This window comes from Myxocyprinus asiaticus, chromosome 9 (genome assembly GCF_019703515.2).
Source record: "Myxocyprinus asiaticus isolate MX2 ecotype Aquarium Trade chromosome 9, UBuf_Myxa_2, whole genome shotgun sequence".
NCBI classification, from domain to species: Eukaryota; Metazoa; Chordata; class Actinopteri; order Cypriniformes; family Catostomidae; genus Myxocyprinus; species Myxocyprinus asiaticus.
This window is the reverse complement of record NC_059352.1, coordinates 40,064,447-40,085,391: the sequence shown is the minus strand read 5'-3', so window position 1 is coordinate 40,085,391 and position 20,945 is coordinate 40,064,447. Positions and strand designations below refer to the sequence as shown.

General features: G+C 41.2%; 1 protein-coding gene across 1 annotated transcript in view; it reads right to left on the bottom strand.

Moving 5' to 3' along the window:
* The window catches only part of LOC127445835 (glycerol-3-phosphate dehydrogenase, mitochondrial-like), a 55,181-nt gene that overhangs the window by 9,090 nt on the left and 25,146 nt on the right, over positions 1-20,945 (bottom strand). The window contains exons 9-13 of the mRNA XM_051706240.1: positions 20,706-20,899; positions 10,118-10,252; positions 9,401-9,576; positions 8,686-8,817; positions 4,043-4,201 (exon numbers count right to left, since the gene is read on the bottom strand). Of these exons, the coding sequence (XP_051562200.1) occupies positions 4,043-4,201; positions 8,686-8,817; positions 9,401-9,576; positions 10,118-10,252; positions 20,706-20,899 (796 nt within the window). The remainder of the gene's footprint in view (positions 1-4,042; positions 4,202-8,685; positions 8,818-9,400; positions 9,577-10,117; positions 10,253-20,705; positions 20,900-20,945) is intronic.

Genomic DNA, 20,945 nt, shown 5'->3' with positions numbered 1-20,945 from the left:
AAGCCTCTGTTTGGAAAGAGTTTTCCCTTTCCGCTGTCCACCAAAGCAGACAAAGAGCTGCTCAGAGCGTCTAAAGCTCTGCGTGCGATCCAAGTAGATGCGCCAGACACAGCAACGACAGGGCTGGTTCTGCCTCCTCCTGGGGCAGCGCTTGCAGATTCACCACCTGATCCCTGAACGGGATTGTGGGAACCTTGGGCACATAGCCTGGCCGGGGTCTCAGGATTACGTGAGAGTCACCCGGACCGAACTCCAGGCAGGTATCGCTGAGAGAGAACGCTTGCAGGTCCCCGACCCCCTTGATGGAGGTGAGCGCAATCAGGAGGGCCGTCTTCAAGGAGAGGGCTTTCAGCTCGACTGACTCTAGCAGCTCAAGGACCGAGGGGGTGGGGGGGGTGGGCATGGCTGTGAGCGGCGCCCCAAACCCAGGAACCAATCATCTAGCTGCGAGGGCTCAGGGGAGGGTGGAAGGTTCCACTCCAACTCGACACACGCGGTGGCCTGGGCAAGCATGGCAGTCATCTCGCCGTCAGCCTCGCTGTCTGACAATGTACATCGCCAGTACGCTCTCCGATGCAGCGATCAAGCACTCATCCCGCTCCGGAGCTCCGAAAGGGACACTAAGCTGGCCCTGGGCCTCTCGGAACTCTCCGGGGGCAAACAAGCGTGCTGGGGAATGGGAGGTCCGCGGGGATTTACCCGGCAGAGCCATGCCCATTGAAATCGCCTCCAGTGCCAGCCGGGCCAGCCTCGTACCCAGAGGTAGAAGGCACGGCGTGGGGGGTGGCTAGAGTGGCTTTCCCCCGGAAGAAGGAAAGCCGCGACCGCAACGTTGCCATGGTCATATTCCGCAATGAGAACATGAACCATCCACGAATGCTGCCTCAGTGTGATTACGACCCAGACACTTGAGGCAGCGCCCGTGGCCGTCGGAAGCAGAGAGATAGCAACCGCATCCAGGAATCACAGAAAGACGGAAAGGCATCTTGAAAAAGACGCGTCTTTAAAAAGACGTTCACGTCAATGTGTTTGCTCTAATAGAGAAAATATACTCTTTGCAGGAATATAAACTCTCTTAGCGCTGTCGAAGCGCCCAGGGGCGTAATCTGCACAGATCTGTGTAGAAGGAGAGAAAAGCCGCTGGAATGCGCCATATACCCAACAGCAAACACTTCTTGGGAGGCGAATGGACCGGTAGTGGAAGACAGCTTGCCGCTCGGCTCCGAAGAAAAAAATCTGAATGAGTGGTTGCGAGCCAGTTCCTTTTATATCCGCATGTCCGGGGGAGTGGCAAGCAAATTCCACTCACCAATTCTCATTGGCCTTTTCTCAAAGATCTGAGGTGTTTGGGGCTCCCAAGGGCGACCCCTAGTGTCACTACATCGACACAACGTCGAGTGAGTGACAGAAGGGGAACCTGTTTTTTTTGTTTTGTTTTTCTGAATTTCATATCAATGGTTTATTTCCATTTTATCATCAAAATTGTGTTAAAATAAATGAATTCATTAAAACTTTAATCAAATGAAAATAAAACAACTAATTTCCAACACGATATTGTACTATTTTTATCAAATGAAGTGCTTTTATACAGAACCTCACAGCACAATCCAGAATACAACAGTGGAGTTATTTTTGTCAAATAAAGCTTAACAGAGCATCACAGATGTGAGATATTACTTAAATATTATACAATTACTATTGATTTATTATATCAATAGTAATTGGCAGAAGCTTTTATTTTGAAGCCCTTTCCGTTTCTGTGTTTTTGATACTAGCTGCTCACTTCCAGAAAAGCCGGTCACTACATGACCCAATGTGATTATTAAACCACAAAAGGCTTCTATTTAATTAAATAACTATGTAGTCTGTATGTGGCTTGCACTACAAGGTCAATTAGTATTCTGCTCACTGTCATCTGCTTCAAACAAGGCACGCGATGCTCATGATGGTGTTTTCCATGTATGAGTCAAGGAGCTCTAAAAGGTATGAGCACTTTTTGTCTTTATGTCTGCACAACACTGGCTCCACACAATCACAAGAACTCACATTTGAAGCATGCAGCACATGTAAACTACATATTTATCTCATTAAATTGCAGACTTTGCGATTTAATAATCATATAATCATTGATAACATCATTTTAATTTGTGCGCTGAATGTTTACTTAATGACATTCTTACGTCAAATGGTAAAAGTTTTTGATATCTGAGCATTTTTACAAGTATGAATAAAAGTGCATGAGCAGAGTCGATTCTGATACCAGTATCGGGACATACCTAAGCAGCAGAATTCCCAACATTATTGATGCAGCATGTTTTATGTATGTCTAATTGTACAGCAGCAGCAGCAGCATGCCTGACATGCTCAACACAGCATGTCAGTGTATGTTCTAGCGGTAGAAAGTCTTCAGCAGCAGTGTAAGCAGCTCTAATTCACCAAGACCAAACCTACCAACTTGTCATGTCCATTATAACACCTTAAAGTTATTACAAGTGTTGTCATGACTGAAAACTAACAAACTTCTTTTTGTGAAATGTTTTGCTTGAAAAGTGTGCTTGTGTCTTTCTTTAAAATAATGACATTCATACATTCTTAAGAGTGGCTAAAATGTCAATGACACATTGTGGGGCCACTATATGTGGTGTATACAGTGCATTGAGATGTATTACAGAACTCAATTTCAAACATTTTCGACAAGATTAAAAATATGAGGTAGTACATGTTTTCAAATTTGTACAAAGGAATGAGACTAATGTTTAATGCATTTAAAATGAGAAAATATTTCAGGTAAAGTGTTTTATGCAACTAAAACACATAACGTAAATCCACCTGTAATGCATAGGGAGCCTTTGCAAAGCTGTGACATACCTGCAATGGATCGTGGCTATCAGCAGAGCATTGTGTAAGTGTGGTGGGTGTGGTGCACCTGCATTGTGTGCAGATCTGAGCGCTAAACTCATGGGAACTAAACAGTATCAAAGCTTCAAAGTTATCTGTGCTATTATTAGTGCTTCTGTTTACCAGACAGGAAACCCATGACCAACATGCAAAAGCTAGAGTAACTCTTCCCCCCCTTACACACACAGATTACACACTCATTTTCAATCACTCCCACATGCACAGACGTAATAGCTATAGCCATCTAGAGGTGTTGTGCCTGGGCGTTTATTGTAAAACTGAATTGTGTTCTTTCCTAAAGCTAAGTCTCCTTGTTAGAAAGATTATTTAAGAGTCAAGCTAACAATAGCTGAGGTCTATTAGTAGCTGTTGCCGAAATTAACTTGGCTGAGACCTTTTGCCAAAAAGTTGTGTTTAGGGCAAAGGCAGAAGGTTTGTGATCAGTTCCAATTCATTTCAACCTATCCACAGTTTTTCTGAGACACCACTGGGCGGCGCCATGATGATTCTAACTACCTGTTTTGTGTTTCTGGTCTCCAGACACAATGTAAAAACTACCGAAACGAGCGATTCAGATGGAGAACAACAATCATTTAAGTGTTATTTGGAGTACAAATTAATTTCACGCTCAACTTGTGCAGTTGTCTGTCATAACAACTCAAAGTAGTTAATGATATCAACGTAACTCACCTCGGACCATCGCTTATTGACATCTACATTCTCAGGTGAGGCACTGAAAAAACGGTCATCTCAACTCTGTGAAGTATTGGCACTATGGATCCACATGTTTTTTGACAACTTCTACAAATGTAATACTTTACCTGCTAAGAATAGATGCGGGTGAAAACATTGGAGACTGGAAATTGAAAACAGGCAAACCGTGGAACACTTCCGCGCTCAGGAAAAAGGTGGATTAAGGAGATATATTCATTATATATCTTGAAACGTGCATTGAAATGTTTGGATGTATTTAAACTGTATTGTAAATAATTTACAGTTCAATCTGAATGTGAATTTAAAATAGTATCTACCTCAAAACCAATTTTATCTTCTCTTATCTTTTCTTTTCTTATCTCATTCTTAAGAAATATCTTCATTAGATGGCTGTAATATATGTAATCATAATGATGATGAAATGGCATACTTTCTTTTTTTGCTCTGTCCACTGCAGTTCTTTGCCCATGATCTCAACGATACGTGGCAGAGCTTCATCTGCAGCCTGTACATTCAGAAAGCCCAGGCGTGTTCTGCGAGCAATCATATCAATGGCTGTACATGCATACTCCTTTATAGCATACTGCACCTGGATCCACACAGAAAGCATTAGTTAAAAGTAGGCCTGTCAAACAATTAAAATATTTAATCACGATTAATCTCATAATTTTTGTAGTTGATCGTGATTAATCGCAATATATTTATAAACATGAGTAGACAAAATATGCTTTATCCAGATGTATTTTTCAGTCATCCACACAAAACCAACCCCACCAACAAAGTTGACAGAAAATGAACACAACACAACTCAATTCAAATTATGTACAAAATATGGTAGTTGTAAGTGTATTATGACAGGATTTATTTGCTTCTTTTTATGGAGTTTTGACAGATAAGCAAAAAAGTCTGCACTGTCATTTACAATTGACCACTCTGTGCAAAATACATCAAAAACTCCTTTTAGACCCTGGTCACAATTGTAACCGGTGGGATTAAATGGGTTAATGACAGTGTAGATTACCTGCAGGGTTCCAGCAATGTGTCCAACTAGCATTGGCTAGTGTACTATCAAAAAGAGATGCTGTGACAGAACATTGGAGACAGCAGCAGGGTTTCCGTTAGCCGGTAAACAGTACCGCCACTCCCTATACGCATATTACGCAGTCTGCGTAGGGCACCAACTCCCTAGGGGGGCACCAGAAACCACCGGCTGCCCTTATTCGCAAGTTATGTCATTCAAGGACCCGGTAGCAGTCGCGGAACACAGACGATCACCTCGCACTCACACTTTCACTTTGCGCTCATCCCGCGCCTCGCAACTTTTGACTCGCGCTTACACCGCACCTTGCAGTGCAAGGCTGGTGTTCAAATGGCAGCTGTCTTGTTGCTACAATGATGTTACAATGTGAGGAGTTCTATCTGTGCTTTGCGGGAATGTTCTACTGCTGTGCTACATTGATAAAATGCTTGCCGCAGGTCTCAGCATACTGTCTCCCACCATCTGTTTTCCCGACAGTCAATGCATGTGACATTAGCGGCATTTGCGCGAATTGACTCACTTCTCATGTACTACGGTTTATTCAAAGGGTCATATTACGCATTAACGGTGTTAAAAAAATGTGTGGCTTTAAATTAATTTTGCGTTAATAACATGTTAACTTCGACAGCACTAGTTAAAAGCACAAGTATGTAAATCCTGTTCCTCTAGTGGCACCAAATGGAATTGCAAAAAAATTATCACTGTTATCAAGCAGGTTTCTCGAATACTTCACCCATCTACAATTGGTCTGAAAAGTCACAACATTATTGGTTGAACCAGTGTTGCTGTGTCTGGCTGGTCAAACAAAGCAATGTTTTGATAGCGCCATATTGCCACAGTGTTTACAGTTTTTGTGGAAATCAACCTAGGAATGGCTTGTATTGGTCTTTGCATCTAAGATGTAAATGTAGAAAGTATTTTAACATCAAAATTCTTAAAGCTGATGTGTAATATTTTTGATAAAATACTAAAATTAGACTTAAAATCTGGTTTGATCTTCATCTAAGTAACATTAATGAACAAGCACAATCTGTTTTAACTAATAACATTCAAATTATTGTTTTGTTCTTGTACATACTGTACATAAAATTCACAGAGTAGGTTGGAAAAAATATATGAACCCCTAGGCTAATGACGTCAACAAAAACTAATTAGAGTCTGAAGTTGTCAAACCTGGCATCCAATTAATGAAACAAGATTATAGTTAGAGCTACTTTGCCAAATAAAAAGCACTCAAACATTTTGAGTTTGCTATTCCAAGAAGCATTTGCTGACGTGGACCATGCCTCGCAAAAAAAAAAAAAAAAAAAAAGATCTCAGAAGACCTACGATCAAGAATTATTGCTTTGGGGGGCCTGGGTAGCTCAGTGGTAAAGAGGCTGGCTACCACCCCTGGACTCCAGCCAGGTCTTCTAAGCAACCAAATTGGCCCGGTTGCTAGGGAGGGTAGAGTCACATGGGGTAACCTCCTCATGGTCGCTATAATGTGGTTCATTCTCAGTGGGGCATGTGGTGAGTTGAGCGTGGTTGCCGCGGTGGATGACATGAAGCCTCCACACGTGCTATGTCTCCGTGGCAACGTGCTCAACAAGCCATGCGATAAGATGCACGGGTTGACGGTCTCAAACGTGGAGGCAGCTGGGATTCATCCTCCGCCACCCGGATTGAGGCGAATCACTACGCGACCACGAGGACTTAAAAGCGCATTGGGAATTGGGCATTCCAAATTTGGTGAAAAAGGGGAAAAGTCCAAAAAAACAACAAAAAAAAACAAACAAAAAAAAATATTGCTTAAGCTGGAAAGGGTTAAAAAATTATCTCAAAGAGCTTAAATATTCATCTGTCCACAGTTAGACAAACTGTCTATAAATGGAGATTATTTAGTACTGTGGATACTCTCCCTGAAAGTAGCCGTACAGCCAAGATTACTCAAAGGGCACATCACAGAATGCTCAGTGAGGTAAAAAAGTAGTGACAGCTAAAGACTTGAAGGAATCATTGGTATTCATTAACATCTCTGTTCATAAGTCTACAATATGGAAAGCATTAAACAGGCATGGTGTCCATGGCAGGACACCCCAAAGGACCTGCACCTGAAGTTTGCCAAAGACCACCTTGACACTCCATAATGCTACTGGGAAAATGTTTTGTTTACTGATGAAACTAAGGTTGTATTGTTTGCGAAGAACATGCAGCACTACATATGGTGTAAATAGGGCACTGCATACCAACATGAAAACATCATTCCAATGGTGAAGTATGGTGGAGGGAGCATAATGATTTGGGGCTGCTTTACTGCTTTGGGGCCTGGACTGCTTGCCATCACTGACAGAAAAATTAATTCCCAAGTTTATCAAGATATCCTGCAGGATAATGTTAGAGTTGCTGTGCACTAGCTGAAGCTCAGTAGAAGTTGGGTGATGCAGCAGGACAATAACCCTAAACATCGACCTAAACTTGAAGTGGCCCAGTCAGAGCCCAGACTTTAACCCAATAGAGATGCTATGGAATGACCTCAAGAGAGCCGTTCACACCAGACTGTAGTGATAGGGGCATGGCCACTCAGTTTGTGAATGGAGAGTGAGGCCAGGAGGAATGAATGGGAAGGACTCGCACCTGTGTATAATTTTCCTAAAAGCTGTTCTGTGTTTCATTGAGCGGCGTTGGGGAGATAAAAAGGGAGACGAGAAGCCCAGAGAGAGAGAGACCTGATCCCGTGTGTGTGTGTTCCCCATTTAGCTGAAAAGCAGCAGTTTGTTTATGTTTTGGCTGAATAGCATTGACTTAGTTGTGTTTCGCTGAAAAGCATTTGAAATAAAACTGATGTGGACTGTTTAACCGGATCCCACTTCCTCCTTCCCACATGAACAAGGGACTGTGTTACACAGACATACTAAGAATATGGCTGAGATGAAGCAGTTCTGTTAAGAAGAATTGTCCAAATTCCTTCTGAACGTTGTGCAGGTCTAATCCACAGCTACCGGAAATGCTTGGTTGAAGTTATTGCTGCCAAAGGCCAGTTATTCGACCAATTATTTACTTTTTCCACAGCACTGTGAAAGTTTAATGGGATGTGTTCAATAAAAGACATGAAAGATTATAATTGTTTGTGTGTTGTCAGCTTAAGCACATTGTGCTTGTCTATACTTGTGACTTTGATGAAGATAAGATCACATTTTATGACCAATTAATGCAGAAAACCAGCTAAATCCAAAGGGTTCCCATACATTTTCTTGCCACTGTACTTTCTCCTATCCCAGCTTAATATGCAGGGACAACTATAAATAAACCACTTGTGGGTTGATTACACCAAAAGCTGTTTTGGCAACCTATGGCAAGCATGCCAGCATTGGCACGCAGAAGGGTAATCACTGGCACACCAGCAACGGCGAGAGAGAAGTAGTTTTATTTATATAAATTCTGCACCTGCATTCCAATCAACATCTTGATGTCATCCTTCATTTTGATAAAAGCCTGTTTTCATGAGCTGAATAGTTGGCTAAACAAAAAGTTAAAATGTGATGAGACTGCAGTATCCCCAACAGAATCGTGCAGCGTTTGCAAGCCATTCACGCATCACAAGCCGGCAGCGCTTCACTTTCGGTTAATCGCGCAAGTAACAGCCATTGACCAGGAAAATAAAAAATGGCACTCCATGTCAGAAAAGTTTGGCGACCCCTGGTCTAGCCCAACAAAGTAACATTGGCTTAACCAATGGTGTGAGTTTGGTTCAGGATTATCTGTTTGTCAACCAGTGGAAGACGGAGGGTGTATTCAGTAATCTGTTTGAAAACAATGTTTATTACGCGTTTGGTAATAGCAGTCTTGCAGAAATTACACATTTCAGCTTTATAGTGTGTAATTTGTATTTTAACTTGTTTTACTATCATTTTCTTTAACAATTAGACACTCATATTATTGGGCTGATCATATCAAAATTATTTTCAAAAATTTGAAGGCTATAAGAATTGCACATAATTTTTTTTTTTAAATACACACATTAAGTATTAGTGCTGGAATTTCAGCATGCCTACCTCACTCTCTATGTAGGGAAATTCAGATACAAGGCGTTTCCCCAGTATAGGCCATCTCTTGCCTGTCACCTGGGCCATCTTGGCCACTTCAAATGCACGCCCTCCGTAGGTGGCTACCAGGTGCTGGGCAACCTGTAAGTACAAAAAATTTCTGCAACATTAAGAGAGATTAACTGAAAAACAACACTGTAAAATTCAAAAAGAGTAGTAAGTTTCAGTTTCCAATAACATGAATTAGTTGTGGTCCAGTGGCCTAAAAGGTTGTGTCCTGATACCAGTTTACCACTTACAGTACCCACCCTTTTCAGAAAACCCATTGTTCCCTGTCCCAGGCTAGTTTAAGACTTAAAATGTGTTCTCTCATACTGTAGAGATGTTTTCTTCACAGTTCTTAAGCTAGTTTACGATGCACTGTATCCTTCACTTCATTAAGCGTTCGGACAAATAAACACGGCCCCGTTTACTTTGATTCAAAGTCTTCTGTTATATCTCTCACCAAAGGTCAAGTGCTGTCAAAAATATCTGCATGCTGACCTTTTTAAATATGCAGGCAAAACAACATCCATGGTAGCGCTATGGCTCCATCAAGGTCTCGTGCTTCCTAACAAGGGTTTGCCAGACTTTTTCTCTTGGATGGAATCATGGGAGAAACTTGAACCTGATCAAAAGAGCACTGACCAACAGAATGCTGAGCAGTTAGGCTTTAAAAACCCACCTCATTCTCCAGGCCATAGTCCTGAACCAAGCGAATATACAGGGTGGGAGTCCAGTCCTTCCCACCCTCCAGCAACAGGCCAACCGTCCTGCTGGGCCCAGCCGAAATGTTATGAGCCTTTACTGCTGCATCAAGCGTCTCCTCGGCCATGGAGCGATAGGTGGTCCACTTCCCACCTATTGTAGAGAGAGCTCTGCTTAATCTTTATACAGGAGCACATGGAACACTTCTATATTGTAAATAACCCAACTGCTTAATTTCTTATGAGAAAACTAAATATGTTGGTTCTTGTTTTCGATATAGCACCTAAAAATTTTACGTTACATAAAAGTGTTATTTGTTACATAAGAATGAATGAAAATCTGGGATTCAAAATGTAATTTATACCTAAAAACTGACAACAACAAAAACTTTAGGATTTTGAAAATTGTAAAACAATGATGTAAAATGATTAATAAATATTTAATATTCTGCTAATGCTGCTATAGGTCACTTATCAAATAAGAAAATTTGTGACAGTGACAATGTTAACAGCGACCATGTTACCTCCTCTCACACATTTAGACCTCACTGTATTTTAGAGGCCATTCATGCAGAAACCAACATAATTCTAAGCATTCACAAACTTTTTTCTCATTGTACAAATACAATTTTACGTTAGAAAATCTTTCCAGCAACATAGAGACAGAGGCACAAGTTACAGGCACTGGCACTTACCAGCAATGGTTATGAGTCCACTGTCAGTGATGTTGACGATGTGGTTACGACAGATGGACTGCGTGTCTTTGGAGTTGGGGTCAGTGACCAGCGGACGAATGCCACTCCAGGCCGCCAGGACATCCCCTCGTCGCACTGAGAACCAGAGAAAACAAGAGATGCTGACAAACTCTGACAGCTGAAATGTTGTGTGGCGTTTATCTGATTGACAGGACTCAAATAGGCTCCACTGTTGTACATATGCAATGTCAAGGCTCAACCATAATAATTTTTTAAGCTGGTCCAGCTGGGACAGTAGTTAATATTTTTTCTTACCCTACCAACATTTTCACTGGCCACAAAGACACAAAAACACCACAAATATAATGGCTTTGACAATAAATATTCACATGAATGCGTTTCTGTATCTGTCTGCATTGTTTTTCAATTGTTTTCCAATGTAAACGGACGTCTTTGACTGTTGTGTCGAGTCTCCGTAGAGTACCATCTACACCAATATTTAACTGATTGTTCATATTGAAAGGTGAAGGAAATCTTTGTATCAAGAACTATTTTGTTTGATAAATGACCACAGGTGAATGGGACAGCAAGACATAAAAACCACCCCGTGAGGTCTGGCTCTGATGGGGATGAAATATGCTTTTCCATTTAATTGCTTTGTTACTTTGTTAAACCAACAAATTGTGACACCAACAACACGTTTGAGTGCAGAGTCAATTACCCTATTGTAGTGACATCTCAAGCATTAATTATTAAGAGGGAGTTGTGCATCGATCTGTGGTACGCCAGCCACTGTAATATGCAGGTTGATATTTCTGAATAGGGGGAAAAACAGAGACAGCAGTCTCATTATCAAAGGGCATTTCTGAAACATTTATGACAAGGCTAGGGAGCTCTGCAGACATCAGACTGGGGGCCAAACACACACACACACACACACACACCTTGTGTCTAAATGAAAGTCAGCAATAGAATGCTGGGCTGTCGAATGAATCTGAGTAATCGAATTCTCGAGGGGCGAATTCAGTCCATTTCCTAGCTCTAGCAGGCATTTATGTAGTTCCCTAAGAGTGACGGAAAAGATATACAACTCCACAACTGTTTTGATTATTCTGTCATCATTACCATAACAATTAGGAATGCACTGTATATTGGTTACTATATCGGTATCTGTCGATATAAGCATTTTTAAAATGATTGGCATCAGTCTAATAAGGCCAATATTGAAAGCATATTATAAGGGCTTTTTTTTCAATTAGTCCACAACTACATTACACTGTACACATTTGGCAGACGCTTTTATCTAACTTCATTCTGAAGAAAAAAAAAATGTATCAGCCCAAGCATTCCCTGGGAATTGAACCCATCATTTCAGTGTTGTTGGCACCTTTTTTTTACTAGTTGAGCTAAAGGAACACACTCTTTTTATATATCAGATAATACTAAACTGTATCATCATTTTTAGATGTACAGTATAATTGGTTCTGATGCATGATTACACTTGTAATGCAAATGCTTACTTTTATAAAATTTTTATGGGGAAAAACTTGCCATCATGTTGGTTTCAACTACAACATATAATTGATTTGGATAACGAAATTGGCCAAATATTCTTTATCGGTGCATTTCTAATAACTATGCTTTATTTTCAGTTCAAACCTCCTTTAAACAGTGATGTCAATTAGTGCTGAGCTACAGTTGTGCTCAAAAGTTTGCATACCCTGGCAGAAATTGTGAAATTTTGGCATTGATTTTGAAAATATGACTGATCATGCAAAAACACTGTCTTTTATTTAAGGATAGTGATCATATGAAGCCATTTATTATCACATAGTTGTTTGGCTCCTTTTTAAATCATAATGATAACAGAGATCAACCAAATGGCCCTGATCGAAAGTTTACATACCCTTGAATGTTTGGCCTTGTTACAGACACACAAGGTGACCCACACAGGTTTAAATGGCAATTAAAGGTTAATTTCCCACACCTGCTCAGTGGTAAAAGACGCTGGCTACCACCCTTGGAGTTCACTAGTTTGAATCCCAGGGCATGCCAAGTGACTCCAGCCAGGTCTCCTAAGCAACCAAATTGTCCTGGTTGCTAGGGAGGGTAGGGTCACATGGGGTAACCACCTCATGGTCGCTATAATGTGATTCGCTCTCGGTGGGACGCGTGGTGAGTTGAGCACAGATGCCGCGGTGGATGGCGTGAAGCCTCCACACGCGCTATGTCTCCGTGGCAACGTGCTCAACAAGCCACGTGATAAGATGTGCGGGTTGATGGTCTCAGATGCGGAGGCAACTGGGGTTCGTCCTCCGCCACCCGGATTGAGGCGAATCACTACGTGACCATGAGGACTTAAAAGCGCACTGGAAATCGGGCATTCCAAATTGGGTGAAAAAGGAAAAAAATAAAAAATAAATTGCAATTAGTGTCTGTGTATAAATAGTCAATGAGTTTGTTAGCTCTCACATGGATGCACTGAGCAGGCTAGATACTGAGCCATGGGGAGCAGAAAAGTACTGTCAAAAGACCTGCGTAACAAGGTAATGGACTTTATAAAGATGGAAAAGGATATAAAAAGATATCCAAAGCCTTGAAAATGCCAGTCAGTACTGTTCAATCCTTATTAAGAAGTGGAAAATTCGGGGATCTCTTGATACCAAGCCAAGGTCAGGTAGACCAAGAAAGATTTCAGCCACAACTGCCAGAAGAATTGTTTGGAATACAAAGAAAAACCCACAGGTAACCTCAGGAGAAATACAGGCTGTTCTGGAAAAACACGGTGTGGTTGTTTCAAGGAGCACAACATGATGATACTTGAACAAAAATTAGCTGCATAGTTGAGTTGCCAGAAAGAAGCCTTTACTGCGCCAATGCCACAAAAAAGCCCGGTTACAATATGCCTGACATCACCTTGACACGCCTTTGGAGTGACGAGACCAAAATAGAGCTTTATCACAACCATAAGCGCTATATTTGATGAGGGGTCAACAAGGCCTATAGTGAAAAAAATACCATCCCGACTGTGAAGCATGGTGGTGGCTCACTGATGTTTTGGGAGGGGGGTGTGAGCTCTAAAGTCACAGGGAATCTTGTGAAAATTGATGGTAAGATGAATGCAGCATGTTATCAGAAAATACTGCCAGACAATTTGCATTTTTCTGCACGAAAGCTGCGCATGGGTCGCACTTGGACTTTCCAGCATGACAATGACCCTAAGCACAAGGCCAAGTTGACCCTTCAGTGGTTACAGCAGAAACAGGTGAAGGTTCTGGAGTGGCCATCACAGTCTTCTGACCTTAATATCATCGAGCCACTCTGGGGAGATCTCAAACGTGTGGTTCATGCAAGATGACCAAAGACTTTGCATGACCTGGAGGCATTTTGCCAAGACGAATGGGCAGCTATACCACCTGCAATAATTTGGGGCCTCATAGACAACTATTACAAAAGACTGCACGCTGTCATTGATGCTAAAGGGGGCAATACACAGTATTAAGAACTAAGGGTATGCAGACTTTTGAACAGGGGTCATTTCATTTTTTTTTTGTTGCCATGTTTTGTTTTATGATTGTGCCATTCTGTTATAACCTACAGTTGAATATGAATCCCATAAGAAATAAAAGAAATGTGTTTTGCCTGCTCACTCATGTTTTCTTTAAAAATGGTACATATATTACCAATTCTCCAAGGGTATGCAAACTTTTGAGCACAACTTGTATATACAGTGGCATGCAAATGTTTGGGCACCCCTGATCAAAATTTCTGTTGCTGTGAATAGCTAAGCGTGCAAAAGATGGCCTGATTTCCAAAAGGCTTAAAGTTAAAGATGACACATTTCTTTAATATTTTAAGCAATTTTACTTTTTTATATTCATCTTTTACAGTTTCAAAATAACACAAAAGGAAGCAAAAGTTTGGGCACCCTGCATGGTCAGTACTTAGTAACACCCCCTGGCAAGTATCACAGCTTGTAAAAGCTTTTTGTAGCCAGCTAAGTGTCTTTCAATTTTTGTTTGGGGGATTTTTGCCCATTCTTCCTTGCAAAAGGCTTCTAGTTTTGTGAGATTCTTGGGCCGTCTTGCATGCACTGCTCTTTTGAAATCTATCCACAGATTTTCGATGATGTTTAGGTCGGGGGACTGTGAGGGCCATGGCAAAACCTTCAGCTTGAGGTAGTGCATTGTGGATTTTGAGGTGTGTTTAGGATCATTATCCTGTTGTAGATGCAATCCTCTTTTCATCTTCAGCTTTTATACAGATGGTGTGAAGTTTGCTTCCAGAATTTGCTGGTATTTAATTTAATCCATTCTTTCCTCTACCAGTGAAATGTTCCCCTATGCCTCTGGCATCAACACAAGCCCAAAGCATGATCGATCCACCCCCGTGCTTAACAGCTGGAGAGGTGTTCTTTTCATGAAATTCTGCACCCTTTTTTCTACAAACATACCTTTGCTCATTGCGGACAAAAAGTTATATTTTAACTTCATCAGTCTGCAGGACTTGTTTCCAAAATGCATCAGGCTTGTTTATATGTTCATTTGCAAACTTCTGACGCTGAAATTTGTGGTGAGGATGCAGGAAAGGTTTTCTTCTCATGACTCTTCCATGAAGGTCATATTTGTGCAGGTGTCGCTGCACAGTAGAACAGTGCACCACTACTCCAGAGTCTGCTAAATCTTCCTTAAGGTCTTTTGCAGTCAAACAGAGGTTTTTATTTGCCTTTCTAGCAATCCTACAAGGAGTTCTCTCTGAAAGTTTTCTTGGTCTTCCAGACCGTTCCTGTTAACTGCCATTTCTTAATTACATTATGAACTGAGGAAATGGCTACCTGAAAACGCTTTGCTATCTTCTTATAGCCTTCTCCTGCTTTGTGGGCATCAATTATTTTAATTTTCAGAGTGCTAGGCAGCTGCTTAGAGGAGCCCATTGCTGCTGATTGTTGGGACAAGATTTGAGGAGTCAGAGTATGTATAAAGCTTTGAAATTTGCATCACTTGGCCATTCCAAACGATGATTGTGAACAAGCCATAGCCCTAACAAGCTAATTAAGGTTTGAGAACTTGGTAAAAGTTATCTGAGAGCTCAAATCTCTTAGGGTGCCCAAATTTTGCATGGTGCTCCTTTCCCTTTTTTCACTCTAAAATTGTAAAAAATAAAAATAACACACTAATATTGCTTAAAATGTTGAAAAGAATCTTTCATCTTTAACTTTATGCCTTTTGGAGATCAGTTCATCTTCTACTCACTTAACTATTCACAGCAACAGAAATTCCCCTTCTGTCACTCACTCGACGTTGTGTCGATGTAGTGACACTAGGGGTCGCTCTTGAGAGCCCCGATCACCTCAGATCTTTGAGAAAAGGCCAATGAGAATTGGCGAGTGGAATTTGCATGCCACTCCCCCGGACATACGGGTATAAAAGGGAGCTGGAATGCAGGATTCATTCAGATTTTTTCTTCAGAGCCAAGCGGTTGTACTATCAGCGAGCTGAATACTACTGCTGTTCCATTCGCCTCTTAAGAAGCGTATGCTGTTGGATATACGGCACATTTCCAGCGGCTTTCTCTCCTTCTGCATGACGAGAGCAGATTTCGCCCCTGGGCGCTTCGAAAGCGCTAAAAGTGTGTATATTCCTGCTAAAGAGTATATTTTCTCTGTTAGAGCACACACATTGACGTTGAACAACTTCTTAAAGATGCATCTTTTTAAAGATGCCTTTCCGTCTTTGTGTGATTCCTGGATGCGGTCGTTATCTCTCCGCCTCCGAAGGCCACGGGCGCTGCCTCACGTGTCTGGGCAGCGATCACACTGAGGCAGCGTTTGTGGATGGTTCATGTTCTCATTGCGAGGATATGACCATGGCAACATTGCGGTCGTGGCTTTCCTTCTTCCGAGGGAAAGCCACTCTAGCCGCCCCCTGCGCTGTGCCTTCTACCCACGGGTGTGAGGCCGGCCCGGCTGGCACTAGAGGCGATTTGGGGAGTTCAATGGGCGCGGTCTCGCCGGGTAATTCCCCAGCACGCAAATACGCATTCCCCCCAGTGAGCCTTCTTGCACAGACCCTATGCAAGGTCAGGGATGACAAGTCACCCTCATGGCTCCATACTGGCCCACTCAGACTTGGTTCTCGGACCTCATGCTCCTCGCGACAGCACCTCCCTGGCGGATTCCCCTGAGGAAGGACCTTCTTTCTCAGGGACGGGGCACCCTCTGGCATCCGCACCCAGACCTCTGGAATCTCCATGTCTGGCCCCTGGACGGGACGCGGAAGGTCTAAGCGGTCTACCACCAGCAGTCGTAGACACGATCACTCAAGCCAGAGCTCCCTCTACCAGGCAGCTTTATGCCCTAAAGTGGCACTTATTCGCGAATTGGTGTTCTTCCCGAGCCGAAGACCCCCAGAGATGTGCAGTCGGGTCAGTGCTCTCATTTCTGCAGGAGAGGCTGGAGGGGTGGCTGTCCCCCTCCACCTTGAAGGTTTATGTAGCCACTATAGCAGCTCACCACGATGCAGTCGATGGTAAGTCCCTTGGACAGCACGACCTGATCATCAGATTCCTCAAAGGCGCCCGGAGGCTTAATCCTCCCAGGCCATGCCTCTTCCCCTCATGGGATCTCACCGTGGTCCTCCTGGGCCTTCAGAGAGCCCCATTTGAGCCACTAGAGTCAGTCAAGCTGAAAGCCCTCTCCTTAAAGACGGCCCTCCTGATTGCGCTCACCTCCATCAAGAGGGTGGGGGACCTGCAAGTGTTCTCTGTCCATTATTTGTCCATTAAGTTTCCTAAAGACTTTGTAAATAAACTGATTTGTTTGTATCAACACTCAAAATTGTTAAAGGAAGTCCCCGTGTAGCATTTTTCATGTATAAAAATGTTTAAGCAAAAAACCTACTTAGGTAAACTTAGCTGTTTATGATGTATTGTTACATATTGTATTGTTATTGGTGCATATAAATAAAATGCTATCATTTAGTGTAAAACAGTGAGGAAAACATACCTTAATTACTATTAAGTAGATTTTTACAGTTTTTCACTTCTTGCATTAAACATTTTGCTTGGAATCTTCTTGGCTACAATGGCTGTTTGGCTGAAATGATGGTTCTGATCTGAAAAATCTTAATTTTAAGCCATTTCAGAGCAAATACATGAACTATTAATATGTATATGTATTGAGATATATATTGAATATCTTCAAAAAGCTAAAAAATGTCAATATATTATGTTTTTTTAGCTATAGCCCAGTCCCTAATGTCCACACAATGTCTTTTTTAACTTTAAAAATCTCTGTTCATCATAATCTCTCTCTCTCTCTCTCTCTCTCTCTCTCTCTCTCTCTCTCTCTCTCTATCAAACAGTACTTCTACTTGAGGCACAAACACCACGATCTTGCCTCTATACAGTCAGTGTGACAAATCTCCCACAGTCAAATCCCCTCAGCTGCCTTCTGCAGAGCAGACTACAGTCCAGCCAGAGGCAAGGTCTCTGTGTTATTCCTCCATCACTCAATCCACCGTCATTCTCCATGATCTGCTTTTTTCAAACTCCTATCCATCCCTCACGGGTCAACTAGGTCGCCTGGTCACTCGTTCACACCCAGAAAACAGCATAAGAAGACAACCAGCCACACGGCTGCCGTCACAATGTGGTTTATGAATGCATGTTCTAATTCAAAAACAGACAGTCCGATGACTTCTTAGCTGAAAAACACGCATGCCACACAATGAGATAACGAGACTCAACCAACTCTTAACGACTTGCCAAACAATCAGAGAAAGCGGAAGCATTTTTTGTACGAGAAAATTTGCTATGAAACTAATCAATAAGCCCGCATCCATGGCGCTTTGAACAATTAGAGGGCTGTGCTCAAAAATCAATACGTCCACTCTTTGAGGGAGATTTGTAGAGTAGTGATCAGTCTCAACTCGTAGTTACTAGTCTCAACACCAATTTAATTAATAATTAATAATAATTTTCTTTATTTATCACACATTATACATTTGCACATATACAGTGAAATTCTTCTTTTTCACATATCCCAGCTAGGCTGGTGTCAGAGTGCAGGGTCAGCCATGATACAGCGCCCCTGGAGCAGATAGGGTCAAGGGCCTTGCTCAAGGGCCAAACAGTGGCATCTTGGCGGTGCTGAATTTAAGTCTGTCTGTCCATTTACTGTACATGCATGCAGAAATGGAGCCTGTTAGGACCCAAAACACTAACATGAAACATTACTTAATCAGTACTAAGAACATAATACAGAAGTTTTATGCACGTTCAAACTGACAGGCCATGTGCCTTTAGATTTTTCAGCCAAGTATATTTTTAATGCAAAAACAAAAAAATATACAGTATTTGTATCTTGGATAATTAAGCTGCACATTTATTGTAAGTATAACAAATTGTCTAAAACGCTGTGGCAGAAATCACCCATTCACTTATAAATTTGGTTTAGGTAGATCAAGTCACACCTTCCATAGATCATTTGCTTTAAATGGAAAGTTCTGTAATCATCTACCAACCCTCATGTCACTCCAAACTCATATGATTTGACAAAAGTTGCAATTTTGCTTGGTTTACAAAAAAAATCAACATTAGGTCACAATTGGAACTACTGTATACCGCTAGACTAAGGGCCGTTCACACTGAATACGTATTTTTTTCATCTCTCTGTGCTGTTTAAAAAAAAAAAAATCTATGTAAACATGCTCTAGACCAGGAATGGGAAAACTATGGCTTGCAGGCCGAATCCACATGCTTTAATCTGGCCTGTGGCTCATTTATCCAGAATTTTTTTTCATTTAGTAATTTTAATTATTTTGCATTGGAACCTAGTCACGCAGCCTGTTTTATTCAGTTGTGTGCTGAATGGGAAGTCAAACCACTGGTGGACAAACCTTTGACGAGACCCACATCATGACCCACTTAGCCTGTTAACGGGTATTGTTTTATGAATCAAATAAGTAACCGCTTTGTGTCAATTATTATAAGATGCTTTCAAAAACTTTCAACATTTTATTCAATCTTTTATTTTTGAATAACACCGACCTCTGATGTAGAGTACAGTATGTTAATTTGAACAATAAATTACCAGGGAAGTAGAGATGGTAAAATAAACTAAATAATTATACTAAACCTTTATCAAGTTTTTATAATGCCTGATAGAAACTTATCTACTTTTGTTGAACAATATTTTAGGCAATTGCAGAATAGCAATCATGCACTAGAATGAGTTCATAACTATTTCTGGGCTTAAAAGATACAAGAGTCAATTAATACAGAACATTGTATCTCAAAATAAATACAATGTGGCCACTATGTACTACTTAAAGCCCAGTGTAGCCCCTGTACCAAAACACTTTGCCCACCCCTGCACTAGACAGATGTCTTGTTTTGTCTGTTGTGCTGCATCTCGCTGTTTTTTCAGCAACTCGCACAGAAACAGATCTGAATTATTATACAATAGGTTTAGCGTTCCATGACACTGGACAATGTACCAAATAATTTCTGATCTGATCCAGGAAAGCTAGATCTATCTTTAGCCAGATAGCACATTATGTACTGTATGCACATTGTGCTTCGTGTGGATTATCTAATGATCTCTGCATCCGATGATGTTGTGTCTGGGCTCGTTTTAAAGATAATCGCCTCCTCTAAGTAACAGTATGTGATATATTATTTTCTGTTTATTTTTCTTGAAGTTATAAATGAAAACGCGGCATACACCTGTTTACATGTAACCTGTATGTCAAAGACATATACTTAGCTATTTCTTACTATATTGTTGTCTGTGAGTAAAACAAATAGGCTGGTTTTATTCTACTCTTTGAGAGCTTTCCAACTACATATGACACATGGCTATTTGATCAGTTTGATGTTTTAACCGATTACAATAATATGTGTGTTAAAAATTATAAATACATTATTTTATTATATATATATATATATATATATATATATATATATATATATATATATATATATATATATATATATATTTTGTGTATGTGTGTGTATATGCTCATGACCATGGGAGTGTTTGTTGGGGGTCAGGGTGGGGTTGGGGATTGGGAGGGGTAGTGGTGGGGTTTATATGTTAAATGTTGATTCCATGTATATATGTTTTGTTTCTCGTGTTTTCTGTGTGAATCAATAAAAATGTTAATCACAAAATAAATAAATTATTTAAATGGAACACTTCTGATTTGTCAAATTTCAAAGCACTTGTTTAGTTTTGGTCATAATGCCTAGATGCATTGTAAAGTACAGCTTCTAATATTTAAAACGATACCTATTTTGTGTTGGTCAAGACTGTAGTTATTAACATTAACATTTGATATTTATTTTTTTCTCAGCGGGCTCATCCGAGTTTAAAGGGTTAAAAAGTGGTTTTTTTTTTTATATCTCATCTAGGGCACTGTGGCAAGTGAACCAGGACTGCCACTGGTGCTTCCTCCAAAAAATGACACAACTGGCATAATAGATATATTTTGCTGAGTTGTAGAATTAATGTCTACTGTTGAACGTTTAAACAGGGTTTCTTTAAGGTGACACAAACATTCCAAAGTGCACAGGTGGGTAATATTACCTTCCACGTCAGGGCTGAGGTAATTCCGGACTTCGCTCAGGATAAAATTGATGTCATCCTCCATAGGGGTGGGATGGGCTGTGACTTCAGTGGGCGTGTCCGTCGTCCCGGCGATAGTCATCTTCTCCCAAGGCAGGAAGAAGATGACACGCCCGTCACTTGTGGCAGGGTCCAGCAGCCCCATGTTGTCTGGGCTGTAATCGGAAAGACAATATGGACATACACATCTCACTTTGCATT